Consider the following 22755-nt stretch of genomic DNA (forward strand, 5'->3'; position numbering starts at 1 on the left):
ATACTAAGTGCTTCTTAGTCTCCCAGTATTTGAACCGAATGTCTGCGAAGCCCCTGTGCTTCTGAAATTCCTCTACATAATGAAAGTATGATTTTTGAACGTAGAATATATTGGAGATTGCTGAAAAATCCCAGCAACCTCTTACAGCGGCAGCTAGAAAATGATTACTGGATACATCATAACACAGTGTGATCTAATTAAAAGGCATTCACCACTGCTGCAAACTAATAAACAATAATAAAAATGATTGGAAAGGTACTTAGCCTGTGCAAAGTGCTGTAGCGGGCCAACCCCCCACCCTGCGAGGGTGAATGGATGGAAAATAACATTAGTAATAGGACATGCTTGACTTGGTCTGCGGTGAACCGCACAAGAGAACTGCGCTGACTTAAAATTGATGGGGAGGGTGCAGTGTCGCTGAAGGAGGAAATTGAGTTTGGGGGGGACTAGTTTTTTTTTTTTTTTTAAACACTTACTTGTGCTGTAAACAGATGAGCACAAAGACATATTCAGGGACCACTACTTTCCCTGGTGGGGGTGGGGGAATAGAGGGGTCGGGATTGACCCCGAGGTCACAGAGAGGCCCAGTTTAAGAGGTTATGCAAGGCCAGAGTTCCTGCCCTTTCTTTGGTGGCCGGCCCTCTCTTAGTATAAGGGGCTTCCATCAGGACCCTTTCCCAGAGCCCTCTCTGGGAAGCCAATTCAACAAAATTAGTGGCTCAGTCCTCGCCTGAACCAAACCTGCACGCTTGAATAGCGGCAGCTGGCTTTGAAGAAAAAGGAACTGCCTCCTGACCGGTTTTTGAGGGACTGCCATTCTTTCCTCCCCGGGCTGAGCCGATTTCCCAGTACCACCCACTCCAGCGCGGGGGCCCCCCGCATCTCCGCCCCCACGCTGGCGAGCTCTGGGCTCCCGGCTCCGCAGACCACAAAGGGAGCGCGCAGGTTGACCCAGCTGCTCCAGAGCCACCCCGGGTAACCACGGCAACCGCGGTGGTCAGGAATGTACGCTAATTGAAGGGCCCGTTCCTCCCACAGGGATGAGCAACAAGTGAGGCAAAAATAGTGAGCTGGGCTGCCTATGAGGAGGGAGGGGAGGTGGGGCTCAGCTCCAGCCTTAGCCCTGGTGGCTGAGGGACTGGGGACCCGTGAAGAGCGCCTGCCAGGCCTCATTTGTTTTCTTAAACGACGCGGGGCGATGAAAAGCTGTGACAGGTCAGAAATCTTAGGATATATTTTCCAACCAGCTATCGTTCCGTGAAAGCACCGTGCTTTCGCTGGGCCGCAATGCTTGATTCACGTAGATGAAGGGAGACATACATCCCTAAGTCCTCATAAATGAAATGCCAGCGAGCAGTAAGACCTGGGCTGGCTGAAGCGGGCAGACAGGATTCTGTTTTGTTCAAACCACAGAAGACTCTTGAGATGGGTGACCATCATTACCAGCTCTCCTGGAAAACACCAGTGTTTGCACCTGGACTTGCCATACGTTACTTTGACATTTCTTCTCGCCCTTCACTCAAGCCTATCCTAGTTTAGATTATAAATTTTGCCACTGTCGTCCTAGGCCCACTAGATAGATCCTAATCCAAGTCATAGGTCTTCATCACTGGATAAGCTCTACAATCAAATCTTTACAGTTAGCTAAGAGCCATCCTCTCGGACAAAAAGGCTTTCCAAATAGTAACCAAAACGAGGCAGCCCGAAGGCAAAAGAATCCTGGGTCAGATTGCTCCAAGTCTACCATCATGACAATTTCAACGGGACTCAGATGTTACTGAGAAAATGTGAGTCTGTTCTTCATGGGTCAGTTCGCAAGGGGACCATTAAAGCTCTAATGGGCTGTGCTTAAGGAAAACCAACTGTTTAGCGGGAGTTCTCAACATAGAGGGTTCTCTCAGATACGGATGGGGGAACCTGTGGAGACCTGCAAGGGGAGGGGAAGAAAGTAAGATCTGCTGAGTTCTTAATCTTAACAATAGGTCTTCTGTGAAGAACGGTCAATAAAAACTCAAGAGAGAGAAATTGGGGTTCAACCTGAAGATCTGAAAAGCAAAACAACCAGCCACTGGCTCTTACCTCGACCTCAGTCCAAAAATGGCAATCCTGCCTCCAGGAATCTCAGAATGAGACTGTGTTTGAGAGCTTTCTCCTCCCGTCTTGTAATCCTCTCTAGGCTGGGATTAAAGGCATGCACCTGGGATTAAAGGCATGCACTGCCCAGTTTCTAAGGCAACTAAAGTGGCTACTGGGATTAAAGGTGTGTGTTACCACTACCTGGTCAGTAAGGCTGACCAGTGGGGCTGTATTTCTCTCTGATCTTCAGGCAAGTTTTATTTATTAAGATACAAACGAAAAGAGAGAGAAATTGGGGTTCAACCTGAAGACCCAAAAAGCAAAGCAGCCAGCCACTGGCTCTTACCTCCATCTCAGTCTGAAAATGGAGATCCTACTGCTGGGAATCTCAGAATGAGACTGAGAGCGGTCTCCTCCCATTTTATAATCCTCTCTAGGACTGGGATTAAAGGTGTGCGCCACTGTGTTTCTGTGGCAACCAGTGTAGCTACTGGGATTAAAGGTGTGTGTCCCCACTGCCCCCTCTGTAAGGCTCTCTGATCTTCAGCAAGATTTATTTATTAAAATACAAATGAGATGCCACTACACTTCAGGGTAACTTTTATAACCCCTCTCCTACTTCTACAGATTGGGAAACTGAGTTCATGTTAGCACACCAAGAGCTGTCTGAGCCCAAAGCCTCTGCTGTTCACTGGGACCATGTCCTGTACCCAAGAGACATTGACCCCCGCCCCCACTGGCACTCAGAGTACAGATGAGAGAGTGAGTGTCAGTGACTTGGTCTGTGTTATAGGAGTTCCAAAGCTTCCGCAGCCTCTCCTCACTCTGCTTGCCACACTCACAGACACCCAAACGTCTCCTGGGGGGCAGAGCACCCTTGGCTGAGCATCAGTGGCCTAGATGTGTACTATCCAAGCACAGCTTTAATCCTCTCTTACATTGTTCTTCCCTCCCTGCCAAACTGTAACTTTTATCTTCACAAAAGACACAAACTTTGAACAGGGACATGATGGCTATTTATGTATTTTGTATCTTCGTTGTGTGGGATCCCAATACAGCTAAAAATACTCATTACATTTTTTAATCATAATTTAAACAGAAATCATAATTGAAGCAATACTTATCCACTCTGTGGTGCTTATCAATGAGCAAGACTAGGATTATGCAATGAATTCTTGAAGCTGAGAGAAGCTCTTGCAGGGCATGAAAGGCTTGGCCCCGTATCTTTGGAGGAATCATAGTCTTAGCTACAGTCGCTAAGGGGAGTTAGACTCTGCTTGGTGCCTGAGTAACTCCCTCTGCCTCTTTTCTCTCCTCTATCCTTTCAATACATTTTCTCATTCTTTATAAAAACAAAGACAACAGAAATATCTAAGTAAGCTTAAGGCAGAGTCGGCCAGAGGTTGGAGGAGAGACATCAGGGCAATGCCTAAAAAAACCCACTCCTCGTCTTCTGTCCCTCTGTTCTTGGGAGTTCGTGGGGTTGTCTCAGTCTCTCTAGAATCCTGAAGGTGCATGTGTGTGCTGAAGTAGAATGTTCCCACCTTTGCTAGGGGTGAGTCCAACACACTGAAACAAGGCCAAGTCTGCAAATGAAATGTGGGCACAGCCCAGACCCAAAGGTTCTCTTCAGACGCATGGCCAGAGTGTGGCTTTGTAATTTTTTTTTTTCCTCTCCCCTCTGCCAGGAGTAAACTTTTTTCTTCCCCAATTCTTTTGCCCTTCTTCCTCTGTTTGTAAATCTTCCAGAGAGAAACAGCAGCAGCCACTCTCTGAGATCAAAGTTTTAGCAGGCAACAAAGACCTCCAAGGAGGCTGTTGCTATGGGAACTCTGGGAGCTGAGGCCTTTCTAATAGGCAAATCTCCCTGGTTCCGCAGCACCAGGCTGCGGCTGGCAAAGAGAGAGAGAAGGGGGATGGGGAGTCTTGGCAACAAGTAGCCTTTCTGAACAGCCTGAACTAAAATCACTGGGATGTGGGATGGGATTCAGACTGGAACTGCAGGAATGCAGGGGTGGGTGCTAGCAGGGGTGGGAGCCAGGACATCCCTGCACCGTTTCAGGAAATACTCCCGTTAAATATCCCTGGAGTCACCTCGTAGGAGACGTCCCCTCCCAAATTTTCATTGATTACTTATTCATTTCTTAATGGCTTTTTAAAATACCAGTGAACAGAGACGTTTATTTATACCAGACATAGGACTATGAATAGCTTGCATTAAATAAGGAAATCTCTGCCCGCCCATTCCTTCATGTCTAGGTAATATATGCTGTACTCTTGGGTAAGTCACAGGAGGAGATGGAAGAAAAAAAAAAATAGGAACATGACAGGAAAACAAAGGTAATTCTGCAGCATTGTATTTACGGGAAGGAATCAGTCCCAAAGTAGTGCCTACTCATGAGGACCTGCTGAGAGCGAGCGCACCTATTTCTGGCCTCGGCAGTTAGCACTGCATTTGGCCCGTAAAGAAGCAGAAACTGATGATGAATTCCACAAAATGTTAGCAGTGTGTGTTTTTGCCTGCCTGGCATCCCTTTCATCTTCATTTGGAAACAACTGCCTAGTTTCCTTTAGGAAACTGCTTCTCTCTCCCTTTGCAGCCCCCAATGGGGGTTGACTACGTCTGTCCCTTCAACAACGGGGCTTTTGCAGGACCTCTGCAGAGAGCTCTGTCCTCCTGAGGTAGACAGAAGCAGGGCTTGTCCAGGTCCTCTTTGCTTCACGGGAAGAGAGCCCTCCTGAAAATGAAGCTGAGCAGTGCAGGAGGAGCCAAGGAAAGACCAGTTTGTGGACACACTGATCTATATCACCAGATCTCATTGACTGAAGCTGGGAATACCCCTCTCCCCGGGCTTTACTTGTTACCTAAACCAAAAGATAGAGCTAAGTTAGTTGGAGCCTCCATCCCTCACAATCAAAATAATTGTGGAAAACATGACGGCTCAAAAGAATGGGCTTTTCAGGGATAATTCCTTCTTCTGTACTTTACTGTTTGGTTTGAAGTATGGTCAATAAGCATAATTATTTTTTCTGACACAGAAACAGTATTAAAGCAAAACAAATGGTATTTGAGGAATCGTCTTCTATGGAGAATTAATTCTGAAATCCAGGGTCTTTGAAAGGAGTGCAAAAAATCATTGAAAGCCTCTGGAATGCCATCTTGTTTATCCTTGTTTCTAGGCAACCTGGAATGAACCTGTTCTGTGTGTTAAAGCTCATCAGAGAAGGAGTTTCTATGATTTCTCCAAACCACCCATAATTTCATTATAATAATTTGAAAAAACCCTGTTATTTACCATTAGAAACGTCTCCCTTAGCTTGAACCTAAGCACCCTTTGGTCATGTCCTCTTATTCTAATGCCTGGTTGGAGGCAGGAGGGTTCACTCAGCCTCATTTCCTCTGAGGCTCTGTCTCCCTTTTAAAATTAAAGCCCTTTAAACAACAAGCTACCACAAGGGACATCAGAAAGAAAAGGTCAGGCCCTTATACTGTACATAGAAAGAAGTAAGAACAAGGCAAACTGCTTTTAGATTTTAAAATAATAACTTCCCTGCATGAGCCTTTCTGAAATGGTGAAGTCCTTTTCCTGCCAGCTGGAGATGCCCCAGGGAACTTTATTCCTAGCCAAACAGTGGCAAGGTTCCAGGTCATAAAGAGCCAATCCTTGCCACTGATCCCAGACCAATGTCTAACCTCAGGTGACTTATTTCTAGACACCCCCATCTTCTGTGACTGTCTGCTGGTACAGCCCTACCGTCACCCACCCAAGGTATCTGTCACTGTCATCTCAAAGCACCAAAACACTGTGTGCCTTTCCAACTTCAGAATGACTTTACCTTCTGAATCATCAAAAAGACAGCAAAGGGTGTTTGGGATAGTTTTCCTGTTTAATGCCGAAGCAGTGGTTGTCCTTTGTTGCCACGAATCACACATCTTTGGATATTTCTGAAACCTCTGAACGAAGCATCCGTAGCCACTGATGGAGGTTCAGATGGGGTGGAGAGAGGGGTGAGTCATACTCAGTGGGGAGGTATTAGATCTAGACCAGAGCAACTGTGCCTTTGAAGGAGGGGCCTAGGTCAATGGTTACAGAGAGTTTAAGGAAGAAATGTGGAGAATGAAAGAGGCAAGCCCAGGGCAAGTAGAAGTCACTACCTACGGCCCCGAGCAGCAGCCACGCTTCTTAGCAGATAGCTTCATCTACAGTGTCTCAGTACACATAGGATTTGTGGTATTGTGAAAGCAGAGAAAGTTAGGGATCACAACAATGGGGTCTAATCCTTGACACTTTCTAGAAACTAGTGTGCAGTCATAAAAGCAGGACACTTATTTCTTTAATTTGGAAAATGAGGGGACTAAGTCCCACTTTTCTACCCATAGAAGTATTCCAGGCAAGCACTGTGAGTTAGCTTTGGTGTACAGGTACATTATGTGGACACAGGGCCACCATCACTTCAGCTGATAGCTACTTGGCTGGGGGAGGGGAGGCGGGAGGAGGCATTCGTGTGTTCATTCTATGCATATTGGCGGACTATCCCCAAGAAGCGCTGATCTCCCTGTGCTAAGCAGTGCACAGCAGTGCACAGCTGATCTAACTGGGCCAACTGGGCTTACTCTCTTAAGGCTACTGTTTTGTTGGGAAAATACAAGAATGGAAAATAACGTTTAAGTCTGTTTGCTTGGTTTTTGTTTTTCTACCAAGGGAGCCCTAAAGATACTTTTTAACAATTTCTGCAAACATAAACTCAGAAGCCCCCGGGCATCTCTGCCAGTGCCAAGAGTAACTGCCATGTTAGCCACTGTCATTTTCTTCCAGGGCATTTACAAATGACTCAAGAAGCGCTCAGCATCACTACACAGATCTAGATCCGAAAGAGCCCCAGATGACCGTTCATTCATTTATCCCTTCTCATTTTCATCCACTATCCCTACTCTCCCTTTACCTGGGAGCAAAAGTCTCCAACACAGCAGAGCCAAATAAAAGAGAAGCCTAGAACCACACGCCACCACTTGGACGGAACTGTTCAATTCACTGCAACAAATGTAGAAATAAACTTTTGAGTGGAAAAGTCACTGTGTTTAGGGGGATATTGGCATAGAAGCTAATAAATCCTTTCCTAAAAAGTATATCCTTTAGCTTTCCTTTTAATTTTGATATCTTGCAATACTTTTCTTTTGCTTAAGTTCACCAGAACCAGTGTTTTCAACTATAGTCTCTGATAGATCTATTACTAACAACTGATGAAATATGTAGATGAAGATTGTGACCAAATCTTCATCATCAACCAAAATCAAACCATATCAACTCACTCAAGACTGTAGGTATCTATGTCACGTCAACAAAGACACATGCAGTATTCAGAAACATTTAAGAGACACGAAGTGAGAACTAGCTATAGAGGCTGCCCTTTGTCAGTTTAGAGCCTCTGTATGGTGGAGCCCCCCTCGGCAGGGCAGATACAGACATGGAGAGGATTGGTCCTCATTCGGCGCTACTAAGGAACTCTCAGTTTTGTGAGGAACTGAAGAAAAGTATACATATAGTGTCAGGGTTACCACTCTCATGAGGTGAAACTAAAGCACCCCGCCAAAGGGTGCTATTCTTGGCCTCGTTCATTTTATAGCAGTAGCTGGGGTGATTCATCTACTCTCACGTGGTTCTGCCCGTCTGTTGGTCATGATTCTTAAACCCTCCGTCTCCTGTCTTCACTTGCCTCTGACTTCCAGACTGACGCTTACAATTGTCAGCAAACAATCTGCCATGGGCAGTTTTGGGTAAAATGCCATTTACTTTGCTTACTTAAAGGGATTGGTTTCCATCTAGGAAAAATGTCCCAATGAAATAGAGCCCCTGGAGCTCCACTGGTGTCCCACAGGCATCTTAAATTCTGCATGTCCCAAACTAGACTCATCCCTCTGCTTCTATGCTTGCGTTTCCTCCCGTGTCCTCTTTCTTAGTTAATGGGTGACTGGTTCCCCCACCTAGTTGGAAATCCTGTTTGGCTCAGCTCTCTCACAGCGGTCTTCCACACATCCCCAAGGTCGATGGCTTTGACCTCAGGACAGCTGTTAGGGTGTCTTCATTTCCTGTTCTGGTTCAGAGTCTCACACCTTTCATCTGTGCGTTACCAGTCTCCATATCAAACCCTGCTCTGCTCCCCTTCCTCCAGTGAACCATCCGCAGGCACGCAGACTCTGCTTCCAAAGCCTCTCGTACACAACTTCACTCCAAATATTTGAAAACAAGTCCCTTGGTCTTTAAGTCCTTTTTTTACTAGAATGAATTTTCTAGCCATTGCTCACAGAAAATTCAATAAGCATTAGTTCATGGTGTTGTAATTAGCAAACTGTGAACCCCAGAAATCTTCCCAGGCGACTCCATTCTTTGACAGAGAACCCAGAAATCAGGTTGCTTTCCTGGTCTCACAGAAGAAAAGACTGTCAAACAAAGTGCCCTGTAGAATATAACAACCAAACTACTCTATTTTTTTTATGTGACAGTATTTTGAAAAATTTTATAAATTGGTGCCAAAGATAAAAACTCAGAAATTTGCATTTAGGCCTTTAAAGTATTCAAAAATGTAACCGATGGAAACCAGTTCCTTTAGTTAACACAAGTAGTATTGCCACGGCAAAACTATCACATTTTGGACATTTCTAATCAGGGTGGCACAGAACAGGTGTCGCTCCGGTGCCTGGGTGTTGAGGCCCTGGTTTCATGCAGAGCTAGGGTGGCGGTGTCCCTCGTCTTCCGTCACGGTTCATCTCAGAGCAATGCTAGTTTCTGCTCCTCATCTCTTCTGCCATCACTGGTGACCATTTTCATCCAAGCCTTCCTTTCACTCACCATCTGCTGAACCCTTTGGGCCCCAAGGAAGGCATCCTCAGGCCACAGTTAACCTGGATTTGATCCAGAGGTATGTCTGCAATGTCCTCAGAGGGCAAAACTTGCCCTTCATTCATTTCCCCTACATCTTCTCAGGTGGGACTAAATTATCTAGAGTGGTTTTTCCTTTTCTTTTTTTTAAAGCTGGCCTCCTTTCCCTGCACACACAGTTACTTCCATGCAGATGGCTGCCTTAGTCAAACAACTGGGCTCACAATTATCTAACTACAGGCTCACACAAACTTCTTGTTCCTGAAAATTTGACTATTAGAGTCCTGAGATTAGGCAAAATTTATCTCTTAGATATCTCATCTTACCATGTTTTTGGCATTGCCAATAAGCCTTTTGTTCCTTTAATTTCCATTTCCCTACAAGCCACAACAGTTACAGTTTGCATGCTGGCCCTGAGGTCTATATTTAAGTCAACCTTCTAACAAGGAAAGCTGATGCTACCTCAGTTCCTTTTGTAAACGTTTGTAAGACGAAGACATGAGAACAATTGCTTTGTCAAAGTCATGACAAATAAAAAAAAAAACACTAAAAATTCTAAATAGAAAATGCTACTTTATCCTGGGGTATTGAGTTTCTCACAGTGGGTAAAAATCAGTCTTAAACTTCATTTTCCCTTCAAACAAGGAGTTCTTGCACGTTCCCACAAATTAGTGTCAGCTAACTTTTAGAGGCTACAACAAGAGAAAAGCAACGTCTTCTGAATCATGGATTAAAGGGTACTTCATCACTTTTTCCTGCTACAATTTAGACGAGGCTTTTCTTTTTCTTGTTTTCTGTGTTGGTTTAATCTAAGTTTTTTAGTTAGTTTGTTTGTTTTATCTAACCAACATTTATAAAACAAAAAAAAATAGGCCTTCCGTTTTCAAGATCATTTTGCACTAACATCCTTCCAGTCCACAAGAGGAAAAGTAGCTAAAGTAAGGAGTTCCCAGTTATGAAACAGTGAATATTAATAAGGATGAGATATGTTTGCTTGAAAATAGCTCAGATGCTTCCCCTTACAGTTAAATCAGCACACTTCGAAATAGCTCTTCTCGTGGGACGCATTCTATCACTAGACTCTCCATTGGGCCGCCATCTTGCCTCCTGAGTATCTTAAGGAGAGACAACTGGGTGGGCCGAGACTCCTGGGGTCTCCAGAAGAGTTTGCACGCCCACCAATGGGTTCTTATCTCTCTTTCTGTTTCTACCACACTTTGAAGGTCTCTAGCATTTTCTTTAACAACTAATTATCACATGAAAAGAAAAGAAGAAGATAAGGTAAATCAAGGTTAAAGGTGAAAGTAGAAAGTAAGGGGCACTGAGGAAATGAGAAACATTTCTGGCAGTGCTGCAAAGAGTCAGAGCCTTCCAGAAGCAAGACGCGATAGATACAGCCACTACTCAGAAAGAGACGACCCTGCAACAGGGCTGTCTGTGCAGAAAAGATCAAGGCCACGTGTGCAGTCTGCTAACACAGGCAGGGAGGAAAGAAACACAATGCAAGCAGCCTAAGGTGGAAAGGTCGCCCCTGGTTCTCACTTACCCAACACCAGCAGCTCCACAGAGTCCTCATTTTTTCCTTCCAGGTCATCCGGGGTGGTGATGATGCAGTAATAGAGTCCGCTGTCTCCCCACATGAGCTTTCCGATCTGCAGATCCGCATCTGTGATCACAGAAAGGAGGACCCGCTCCTGAACCCCCGTCTTCCCGAAGAAAGGCACTGAACCACGGGGTCTGGGACAGGAGCGCCCTGCTGGGACATCTACACGGTTCTGTTTCTTTGCCTGCATAGTGGCTGGGAAACGCTCGCTTTATTTCAAACAAAATAATACAAACTAGCATCTGTAAGGCAAGAGAATTAGAGTACAGCCACAAATAGATCTGGTTCTAGCCCACTTTCCGGAGGAGCTGACGGCTTTGAGCCAGGCCTACAGTGGAGCCTAAGAACTGGGTAAGTTCCCAAATAATTTTGGGTTCCTAGAAATAAATTGATTTCTTCAAATCATTTAATGATCGAATAGGTCACGAAACTTTTCTGATCTCAAGCTTTAGGGAACTGGAGAGAGGGTGGGATCTATTCATCTACCTGGCTCTGTTGCTTGTATGTATACATCCCTTCTCCAGGAAAAGGAATTTTAAGGAAAGTCCACTTTTCGGGGTCAGCAAAGGGCAGAAAGGGCATGTCCAGGTACAGAATGTCTTCCTTGAGTCCTTCCACTGAAACTCATATCAAACAGTCCTGAAAGCAATCTCTAAGATTGGCGGTCAGGCTCTGAGAGGCTACTCCAGAGCTTGTCTGTGTTCCCTACACAATACACTGTCTACACTCCCTCCCCTGTCATTCAAAGCAATATGTCAGGGCTCTTGACGCTCCCATCCCCCACAAAAATCAGATCCTTGAGGAACCGAAAGAGGACTTCCCTTCGGTCTGGGGCAAAAAATGGACCTCCCTCCCACTCCCTGGGTTCAGAACAAAGGTGTTGGTACCGTGAACTATCGTGATCTCTCTGCCCCTGTAGAAATCTCCCAGGGTAACGGTCGAGCCCTGCTTTGAAGCTACCACTCGGACGGTCCTTCTGCTGTCTAAACAATCCAAGTAGGGGTCCCATTCCAGGTTCCTCTTGCTGAGAGCTTGGGTTCTGGGAGAGGGCATGCCCAAGGATTCTCCCATGCGATCCTGGCAGTAGGATTTGAACTTCCACTGCACCACTGCAGGCTGATGGGAGGATGTGGAGAAGTGGCAGCGAAGCACGGTGGGCTGGAAGAGCATGGCCACCTTCTTCTTGTCGGGCACTGAGACTTGAAGGCCTTCAACCATGGCTGCAAAACAGAACGAACGTGTCCAAGCCGGATCCATATCTCAGGCCTCACCTCTCACCATGTGACGGCATCCCTGTTCACACCCTTATTCTCAGTGTCCAAGCCGGATCCATATCCAGACCTCACCTCTCACCGTGTGACGGTATCCCTGTTCACACCCTTATTCTCAGTGTCCAAGCCGGATCCGTATCTCAGGCCTCACCTCTCACTGTGTGACGGCATCCCTGCTCACACCCTTATTCTCATGTAGGCTCACAGTGCTGGGTAACGGTCTATTTCGGTAAGGAAGGCAGAACAGCAAGAGCTTGAGACAGCCAGTCACGCTGCAGCCACAGTCAAGAAACAGAGTTATAAACGTGTGCTCTTAACTCACCTTCTTATATGGTCTGGGTTCCTAGCCCAGGGAATGAAGGTCTTCCCCTCTCAACCCAATCCAGATAAAACCCCACAGGCATGCCCAGAGGCTGTATCCCCGGGTCATTCTAGATCTCATCAAGTTCGTAATTGAAACTAACCACCACATTTGGCAAGACATTCTAAAACCCATCAGCTAGCTTCCTGCCTTCAGCGTCACCCCTTTGATGGAACTCTATCTGTGCACCAAGCTTCACAAATACCAAACTTAACGCGAGCCGCGTTATTCCGCATTTCCACGTCTCTGCACATGATGACCCTTGTTTCTGGAATGCTTTGCCTCACTTCCCTTGGAATTTGCTTTCCATCATCCAAAACGCAGTTCAAAGGCCTCTTAGGATGCATTCTTTGGCCAGTTTATCCCTTCCTCCTTCATGTCAGCCACACACAGCGCTCTTGTGTGCACAGTCATTGTAACAATTCTGTGAGTATTTCTTTTCCTGCCCTTCCAGGAAAGGGTAGTATATCATCTTGTCATCCTAAATTATGAAGCCCAGAAGTGCTGAACAAATACTTGATGAATAACATTCAAGAAAAGTTGACTTCCCTTCCTGATGGTGACCCATGCAAAGGGAAGAAGTAAGGGAGAAAAGAAATCTCTTCATGACAGAGAGATCTCAGGACCAAAGCAGTAGACTAGGTTGAATAGCTCTGAAGAACAATCAAAAGAAGGAAAACCACAAAAATCAGGTGAGAAGAGATGCCAAGAGAGCCAGGTAATTACAGTAAATGAGAGACCAAGTGAGTCTGAGAGACAAAGAGCTGTGTAAAGTCATTAATAAAATCTAGACATTCTAAGCAATGAGAACACAACTTAAGTGAATGGGAGAGTCTAAAGCTTCAAGCCTAGAAACTTCTGTCAGAAGAAAAAAAAAGGAAAAAGAAAGAAAAGAAAAAGGGACTGTGATGAGAAACAGAGAAAAGGAGTATAAACATAGATGATAGATAGATAGATAGATATAGCTATAGATGATTAATAGAGACATAGATATAGATAGATGATAGATATAGATAGATTGATAGATATAGATGATAGATATAGATAGATTGATAGATATAGATAGATAGATATAGATGATAGATATAGATATAAATGATAGATAGACAGATATAGATAGATGATAGGTGACAGATAGATATAGATAGATGACATAGATAGATGGTAAACAGATGGATAGACATAGATAGATGATAGATATAGAGATGATAGATAGATAGATAGATAGACAGACAGACAGACAGACAGATAGATAGATAGATAGATAGACAGACATAGAGATATATGGAAGAGGTTCCGAGCTGAATACAAGAATTGCGAAGTTGACTTTTGGTACCTTGGAGCAGGTTTCTTTTTTCCCCCTTGGTTTTGGTTTTGGTTTTTTAAGACAGAGTTTCTCTGTGTAGCTCTGGCTACCTTGGAACTTGCTCTGTAGACTAGCAAGTGCCCTGCTGAGACTCCACTTGGGAAAACCACAGCTCCTAGCCTCTCTAGGGTAAATACCATCAGCAAGGGGGAAGAGTGCAACATGAAAGCACTGGTGAGCTTTTAAATGTTAGTTATTCTTTTGTTTTTAAAGAAAGAGTCAAGTTTGGTTTTATTCATTAGACGATTGTTGAGAATAACGTCCTCAGCAGCTCTGTTCTCTGTTAGTGAGATTAGTCTCATACTCAGAGCTTTGCCTACCTCTGCCTCCCAGGTGTTGTGATTAAAAGCATGCACCACAGCACCCAACATGGGGCAGAAGGTATTGCCTTAGAACTGCAGCACAGACTTGAGACAGGTGAGAAAGGATACCTTTTCTTTGAGAACCTTCTTCTCTGTGTCTACAGTACAAAGCACTCACCCTCACAGCTCAAACACACTTCTTAGGAACATATCTCTTTACCAAAGCAGGCTTGACAAGGATAAGATGTACTCATGTCTCCAATTTCCAGATCCATATCCTCCCTCCTCCATGAAAAGCACAGGGGAAACACGGGCCCTATTTCTCGTTATGAAAGAACGATTTCTTCATTCCATGGAATTTGGTAGTGAACACAAGAAAGTGTTTGGACCAGCTATGTGCTTGGAGGTTAAAATAAAGCATGCATGAGCAAATATGTGACTATTAGTATGAGAATTTTGAGGGCTTTGCAGAGGAAAGTAGTAAGTGAGTCATAGTTCGCATAGTATATTAAAATAGTGTTGGCATCCAACAGGAGGGCTTAGAATATCATCTGACAACATACAAGTGGCAAGGCCTGAAAATCTGGGTAGCAATAGCAATCTGAGACGCATTCTACTCACCTACCCAGTAAGTATTGTACTGCTTTCTCCCAGGGTCACAACATGATGCCTCACTGGGCTTCTTCAAGGAGCAGACTTAACAGAGGTTCACTTAGAGGCAGATCTCACATGACAATCCCCCCTCACCATTTTCACCTTTGTCCTTACTTCCTGTTCTGATGCCACCCCATCTCAAGGACCATTTCCTGCCACCGGGTTTGAGCATACCCATATTAGGTAGACCAACCCCATCAAGGGGTAAATAACACTTCCATCTGGAAGCTCAGTTGCAATCTCCCGCCCCAAACGCTGTAGCTAATTCCACTCTCCCTGACTCGCATGGCTGCGACAGGAACACACATTGCTTTACTCCTGAACTTATATAGCACCAAGTTCTGACCATGTAATACCTGGAACCTTTATGTACATCCCAGTTTCCCAGGAGACATAAAGGAACAGAGTTGACACGGACTCAATTAATAGCAGCTGTGTTTGGAGGGGATACAGGCACTGCTGCCAGGACACAGTGCACTTGACCATGCCAGTTTCCTGCTCTGTGCCCTGCTGAGACTCCGCTTGGGAAAACCACAGCTCCTAGCCTCTCTAGGGTAAATACCATCAGCAAGGGGGAAGAGTGCAACATGAAAGCACTGGTGAGCTTTTAAATGTTAGTTATTCTTTTGTTTTTAAAGAAAGAGTCAAGTTTGGTTTTATTCATTAGACGATTGTTGAGAATAACGTCCTCAGCAGCTCTGTTCTCTGTTAGTGAGATTAGTCATCTGAGCAAGCCAAGCCATTGAACCCTCGTAATCAATTATTAATAGAGGTTAGTCAGTCAATTCTCAGCTTCTTCCGTGATAGACATGCAAACCCCTGCTAGGAAGAATAAGAAACGCGTTCTCGGAAACGCTTGCCTTTTCACAGCATGGCGGTTAAAGGCCTGGATTTGAGAATCAATCCTAAATTAGAAATCCAGTTATGCAGCCTTAGGCAAGTTACTCAACGTGTGAGTAAGACTATAATAACAGTAACAGTTTTATGGGGTTGTTTAAAGGTGAGATACATTGTATCCTAAATACTGATGGTGACAGATGATACATACTAAGCACTGAAGATAAGCAACTGCTGCTCATGTTGCTGTGATTAGCAAGGAATATCAGTTGGCTTCCGGGGAGCTGTGGTCTCCAAGCTAGGCAAGTGCAGAGAGCCAGGTAGGAGATGTTGAGTGTGAAGGGGGGCAGAATGGGCAGAAAATGCACAAGCATGCTGGAATATAACATCAGAACTTCCACGGTGACAGTGTCTGGCTATGGTCATCACTTAACTAGTACAGGTCCTTGGAGTTGGAATGGAGAGTGGTGTGTGTGTGTGTGTGTGTGTGTGTATGCACTCTGTATGGGCATAGATGCACATGCTGGTGCAATGGGAACCTGTACTGAGGACAGAGTTGGATTCTTTGAGAGAACAGGACCAGGAGTTCTGAGTGTAAGTTTACTGGACTTTTGAGGACCGCAAGTGTTAAGATTTAAAACTAAAAATGACAGTCCCTGTCTCTACTTTGTAGGTTTCCAATGGTAAGGTGAGTACCATTCAACTCCAAAGGTTGCTCTGACCCCATTCATCAGGAACCCATCCTCCCAAGAAGATGAAGGTCTCGAACTGCTCTTCTGGCCCCAACCCTAATGTCTAGGGTGAGAGATGGGATTCCTCGTGCCCACTGGACAGCATCTCTTGTTCTCATCCTGTTTGCCTCCTACAGACATTGCTTCCGCGTTGCTGTGCTAATTTGTACCCTAATTGTCCTGACCAAACCTTCAATTTGCTTTTCTCAGACCCAGATAGCAGCCCCTTCTCTAAAGGGCTGGGTATTTTTCCTGTATCCCATCATGCATCTGAAACCACCATGCCTTCCCTTCCATGAGGGATTGAAACCCTACAAAACTGTGAGTTGTTGGGAACTGCGGTCACAGTGAGACACAAGTAATGAATGGACCCAGGTAAAAACTTGAGTGTTGATGATTTGTTCTCTGCCTTTGACCCCATTCAGTTAGTCACTATACATACCTCTCAAACCTGACTTTCCTCTATTCTCACTATAACCAGCTTCTAGCCCCTCCTACCAGGTAATAGCCATATGGCACTCTGTGCTAAGTCCCTCTCCTATAGCATTTGAATGAATTCTTTCAAAGGCTTATACAATAGAGGCAATTGTCACACCCATTTTACATATTAAAAACTGATGCTCAAACATGCATACCCTGTCTAACATACCAGGGTAGCAGGTGACAGCCAGGCTGAGGCCCAGGCTAACTGGCTCCAAAGTTCTTAACCATCATTTTATATAGGTAGCATTACCATCTGAGTATGAGAGCAGCGTCCTGTGGAGCCTCCCTACACTAGCCCAATCTACACTCCACGTTTTTTCTAGAGCATTCTTTATTAAACACATTATTATCCATATCAGTTTCATTTCCAAACATTTCAGTTTCTTGCTTCAAAGAACACTCACTCATCATTCTTTCCAGGATAAAAATCCCCAAATCCCAATGCCTTGGTATGATATAACATCTTACTCGTGGGTCTCAAGAGATGACTCAACAGTTAAGAGTACTTGCTGCTCCTCCAAAGGACTTGAGTTTGGTTCCCAACACCTACATTGGGCAGCTCACAACCACCTATAACTTCAGCTCCAGAAGATCCAATGCCCTTTTCTGGCATCTAGGGGCATCCACATACACATGGCAGACACAAATCACATAAACTACAATTTAAAGACAGATCTTATGCATGATTGACCCCATATAATCTTGAGCTATACATTTTTTATCCTTTATCTTCCCACTAGCGCACAGTGGGAAGACAGGCATTCTGAGCTTGGGCACTAGTGCACAGTAGGAAGGCTGATGTCCTGAGCTTGGGCACTAGCACACAGTGGGAAGACTGATGTCCTAAGCTTGGGCACTAGTGCACAGTGGGAAGACAGGCATTCTGAGCTTGGGCACTAACACACAGTGGGAAGGCTAATGTCCTGAGCTTGGGCACTAGCAGCGGGAAAGCTCAGGCACTTCTATCAACTTAGGGATTTTGAGTTTTGAATTTTTCTTAATCATTTTAGAGGTACAGAAAGAATCTGTTCCACCCTCCAAACTAAGGTAGGTATTTCAGAAAGCTGAAGAGAAGCAAAGGACAGTGAGGAAAAGGAAAGAAATATGTGAGGGGAGCAGGAGAGAAGGGTGTGTGGTGCAGAGAATTTAGAGAGCCTTCAAAAGTTAAACACTGGCTGAAGGAAGCGCTAGATGGCTATCAAAGCCCATTGACCATGAATAATTTAATTCTTTCAAAAGTATTTAAAATTCTTCTTTAGGCTTTAGCAACACCAAGAAAAAATTCCAGATCTTAGTACATTTAATCTAACCTTGTTTATTTTATTACTCTAAGGTCCCCAAGGTTCGTTGCCAGAATTTAGTTGAGTCTGCATCCCCAACATAACAGCAGAGCCATAGAACACACTGAGGTCTAAAACCGTGGCGTGCATGAAGCAATGGATGCTCACATGAACTGTGGGTCTGTATGGCTTTCTTAGCAGGTGGGATTCAGGGCAGAGCATGGATTCAGGCCAATACCTACAAAGCTGCCTGGAAGTAGAAGTGAGTGGCGACAGCTCAGAACAGTAGCTGCCCTCTTGGCTTATTTTCAGAGTAGGGAAAGTCTGTTCCAAGTACAGACAGTGCCTGCAAAATAGGGTCCTACCCCAATTCTCGTCTGAAGAAAAGGATTCTATATATGACAAACTGTGTTCTTATGGAAATAACAAAAGCAAATTCTAAAGCAAAGCTGTTCTTATTTTAGCACCCTCGGTTTTTTCAAGCTCCTTTCCCCCACTTGTTAGCTATTCCTCCAGCATCTCTGAGAGGCAGTTCCATAAGCACACCCCCATTTTAGAGAAGCAAAATTGCTGCTAATGGCCACAGAGAAGCATCCTTGAAGGCAAGCATCTTTAGCAGTTTAGGATAAAGCTTGCTATCACTTAGTGTCTAGTCTCCAGAGCAGACTTGACAAATTCTCATCCCCCAGAGTACCCCTAGACTTCTAAGGCATGTCTCTCTTCTGTTTGACATTTCAAATCTTCCTTCTCCTGCCCTCAAGTTGTCCTAAGAAATTTATCATTTGTTTTCACATTTTAAACACGCTGTCTCAATCTCCCAAGACATTTTTAAAGAGACACCTAACGGGCAGGCTTTCTAAATGTAGGCATTGAATAGACGGCACACACATATCTCCAGTGGGGTTAGCCCACAGTCCAGCCAAGTAAGAACAGCCTGCGCATCCCTGAGTGTTTAGGATGGGAGCATTTGCCTAGCATTCAGATGCAGGTTCAAAGCTTAAAGACAAAGGAAGCACAGCTTGATAGTTTTCTTCTAGAAGTGGAAACCATGTTCTTGATCAACTGTAGTTAAAAAATAAAATAAAGTCTTTACTAAGAGTAGTAGACGACGCCTTAGCACTGCCTGTTTTCTGAGCTTTGTTCTCTAAGTTTCTCAACTGACACCCCAAGTTAATCAGATTCTCTACAAAAAAAAAAAAAACTTCCCTGCTTAAACTGGCTTGAACCAGTGTCTCTTCTTTGCTACCTCAGTACCTCAGTACTTGAATCCTTCATCTACCTTCTATCTGGGTACCCAGATAGACCATTTGAAGATTTTTGTTTTGTTTTGTTTTGTTTTTTGAGACAGGGTTTCTCTGTGTAGCTTTGGAGCCTGTCCTGGAACTGCTCTGTAGCCCAGGATGGCCTTGAACTCACAGAGATCCACCTGCCTCTGCCTCCTGAGTGCAGGGATTAAATGTGTGCACCACCACTGCCTGGCTGAGTATTTTTTTTTCTTATACTAGTATTCTAGTATGTTTTCCTTAAGACTCTCAAAGACCAACACCCTGTACCCATTTCAGATAGGACTGTGGGCAATGACATCCTGGTGGGTTTTGCTCATGGCCTCGTTCTCACTTGCTGCCAATAGCTCTGATGCCTGTGCACTCATTAAGCAAACTTCCTACGTCTCCAGCTGAGCCACACTTTCTCATTCTGCCACCTCCGTGTAGATAAAAACCAGACCCATGCCTCCTTTCTATCTGATTTGTTTCATCATCCACAGATCTGAAATGAACTATGGGTGATGTCTAGCTGGCTTATGTGCTGTTCCAATGAGACCAAAGCAGTGCTGAACGGGGTCAGCCTTCATCCTGCAGTGCAGAGGGACCTTAGAAGCCATCCCAGTTCTTCCAGATGGGTCAGACTTCAGCCATTTAAATAGGGCAGAGAACATATAAGAAAGTTCCTATCAACCTTTGTCACCGTGTTGTCTGTATTTCCTGTCTAGCTCTCCCCTGAGCTCCAGACCCAAATACACAACTTTAGTTTATATTTTAGTGTTGCATAAGCATATTCACACTCATTCTGATAAAGAGAGAGACACAACAATTCCCTCTTGTAGCACTAATAATAAAAACCCAGAGACAGACACTGGGGTTCAACCTGAAGATCAGAAAAGCAAAAGAGCCAGCCACCAACTCTTACCTCTACCTCAGACCGAAATGGTGATCCTGTCTCCAGGAATCTCAGAATGAGACTGAACTGAGAGCTGTCTCCTCCCGTTTTATACTCCTCCCTAGTGCTGGAACTAAAAGCGTGCACCACTACCGCCCTGCTTCTATGGTGAATTAGTGTGGCTACTGGGATTAAAGGTGTGTGTCACTACTGCCTGGTCTGTATAGCTGACCAGTGGGGTTGTTCTACTCCATCATCAACAGGAAAGCTTTATTTATTAAAATCAAATGAAATATAACAACACCCTCCTTTTTAGTAATAAAACATTCTAGGTTTTCATTTGGCCAGATAAACCAAGAACTACACACTTCCTAGACTCTCTTGCAGCTAGCTGTGGCCATGTGACCAGGTTTAACAAGTGAGAAGTATGGTGTCATCTATGTCATCTCTCTGCCAACAAGCTGATTGCCTTGTTCCTCCTGCTGAGAAAAGCCTACAGCTAGGAGCCCCATGCAGGAAATGGCAGCCTTATCCCGACAGATTCCAACTGTAATGAGAGAGAAATAAAGAATTTTATATTGGTCTCTATGTGTGATAGTTAAGATCACCAACTTTCTAGAACCTAAAATCACTGAGGAGGCAAGACTCTGGGCATGTCTGGGAGGGATTATTGAGATAAGGTTAAGTAAGGCGGGAAGACCCAACCTAATTGTAGACTGTACCCTGCCATGGACTGGAGTCCCAGACTACATGAAAAGGAGAAAGGGCTGAACACAAGCATTTCTGCTGCAGATACAATGTAATCAGTGTCTCTGCCCCTGCCACTATGACTCCCCTACACAGGGTAGACTGTAGCCTTGAACCACAAGCTAAACAAACTCTTCCTAAGTTGCTTTTTATCAGGTGTTTTGTCCCAACAATACATAAAGTAGCTAATGCGCTACGGTTTAGGGTACCTTAATTATAGCAGCCTAGGCTATGCTATAATCAGAAGAAAGAGATAGAAAGATTTCCATGTTTTATGGGCTTCCCCTTTTATATTAGTTCATATCCAGGATGGTATTCCTAGAAATTCCAACATAGAAATCTGGAGGCATCTTTAACAGTTCTTCCCCTTTGACCTCTGCATCCAGCCAGACCTACTTCTACCACCCTGTCTGTCTCTCACCTCACTGCACCATGTGGGGTCAGGTCCCATCACACCTTCTCCTACAAGGTTTCTTACCCACATCTAATCTATTCCCCACCTTGAGCACAGCTGTTCTCTCTAACATGCACATTTGATCACGGCACTCCCCTGCCTCGGATTCTTTTTCTCAATATTCCCTCTAGCTTTCTGGAGGACAAAGGGGCTTCTCTTTTCTTTGCTTCTGCAGCACTAAATGCTTCAACCATACATAAATATTTGTAGTTTTCAGAAAATATCACGTCCTCTCTTGATTCTCCGCCTTTACGCAGCTTGTTCCCTCTGCACGTTCCTTTCTCCCCATAGCACCCCTACCCTTCTAACTCCTACTTATTCTCCAGGACTTCCTTCAAATCACTGTCTCTAAAAGCTGCTTCCTGCTGGAACGGCAATCACCGTACCCCGCAGAATCACATTTCATTGCCTGAGAGTTTCTTTTTCAGTCATCGGGGGCTTTTGTTAACAACAGTTCCATTCTGCAGATTTCTAAAGAGTCTGCAGCACAGTAGTGATGACATTACTGTTCTTAGATGACTTAGTCCAGCTGATAGACTGCCCTGTTCCCTCGCCAATCTGCATCGGGCTCTACAGGCAGGGTACAGTCAGACTCTACAGACTTTGCACCGGGCCACAGGATTCCCGTTGCCCAGTGTACGAAGAGCAGATCATAAGGCATAAGGCATGCCTAAGTCCAAGTCTTGAAGGCACTTGTGTGGTTTGGCTCTCTACTGCCTCTATTCTCCCACCCAATGTCCTAGCATTTGCCCTCAACGGCGAGAACAAAATATCCAGTTAGTGCCTGCTCCTTCATACTGGGTATTGGAATTAAAAGTCAACTAGTACTGAGTCAAGTCCACCAAGCCTAGGCGACAGCCAGCTGCCTACAGCAGAGCGCAGCTTCATGTGACATGATTATGGAATAAGTATCATCTACAGTGAGCTATTGAGATTTATTTCTTGATGTTGCATCAAGATGCTAATGAATATACCTAGTTGGGTTCATGAGAAGTACTGAGTTATTGCTATGTGCCGAACATTGTTCTGAGAGCTTTTTTTTTTACATGGTTTAATTTTAATTATCTGACTAGCACTGTGAGGTGGGTTAGCTATCCATGTCAAAGTCAATGGAAATAAGATAAAACACTAATCTAGCGTTCAAATTCAAGTCAGTTAGAGAGAGAGAGAGAGAGAGAGAGAGAGAGAGAGCTGCCTTCGACCTGCTTCTACCTCTGTATCAGTCCCTTGGCAAGCACGGGAGTAGTAACATGAGGGCCCTGTTCCCAAGCCAGAGTGCAGCATCCTGGAAGCTCCAGACCCGGAAGGAGAAGCATCTTCTTCTTAGTTCTTTCTTGTTTCTTGGCTCATAAAGAGCTCCAATCATCCAAAACGCTCTCTTTCATTTTCAGAGAGCCAAAAACCTCTCTCAACCACCACAACTTGAAGCCTGCTTAGAGCACAGCCACATCTTGCACGGCTCCTGAGTGTACAGCACCAATGCCTAGTCCCAAATGCTCAGCCGTGTCTGCTGTCCCGGGGACACAGCCTCTGCCTCTCCAGAGTATTCCTCACT

At 44.7% G+C, this 22755-nt stretch overlaps 1 protein-coding gene across 2 annotated transcripts in view; it reads right to left on the bottom strand.

Moving 5' to 3' along the window:
- Positions 1 to 22755, bottom strand: part of Ildr2 (immunoglobulin like domain containing receptor 2) — a 62244-nt gene that overhangs the window by 34284 nt on the left and 5205 nt on the right. For both annotated transcript variants that reach the window (XM_041662535.1, XM_041662534.1), the window contains exons 2-3: positions 11445 to 11777; positions 10501 to 10620 (exon numbers count right to left, since the gene is read on the bottom strand). In XM_041662535.1, coding sequence (XP_041518469.1) covers positions 10501 to 10620; positions 11445 to 11777 — 453 coding nt within the window. The remainder of the gene's footprint in view (positions 1 to 10500; positions 10621 to 11444; positions 11778 to 22755) is intronic.

The sequence above is a fragment of the Microtus oregoni genome, unplaced genomic scaffold (genome assembly GCF_018167655.1).
Source record: "Microtus oregoni isolate MIOR12 unplaced genomic scaffold, Mior012 000013F_ref0000133, whole genome shotgun sequence".
NCBI classification, from domain to species: Eukaryota; Metazoa; Chordata; class Mammalia; order Rodentia; family Cricetidae; genus Microtus; species Microtus oregoni.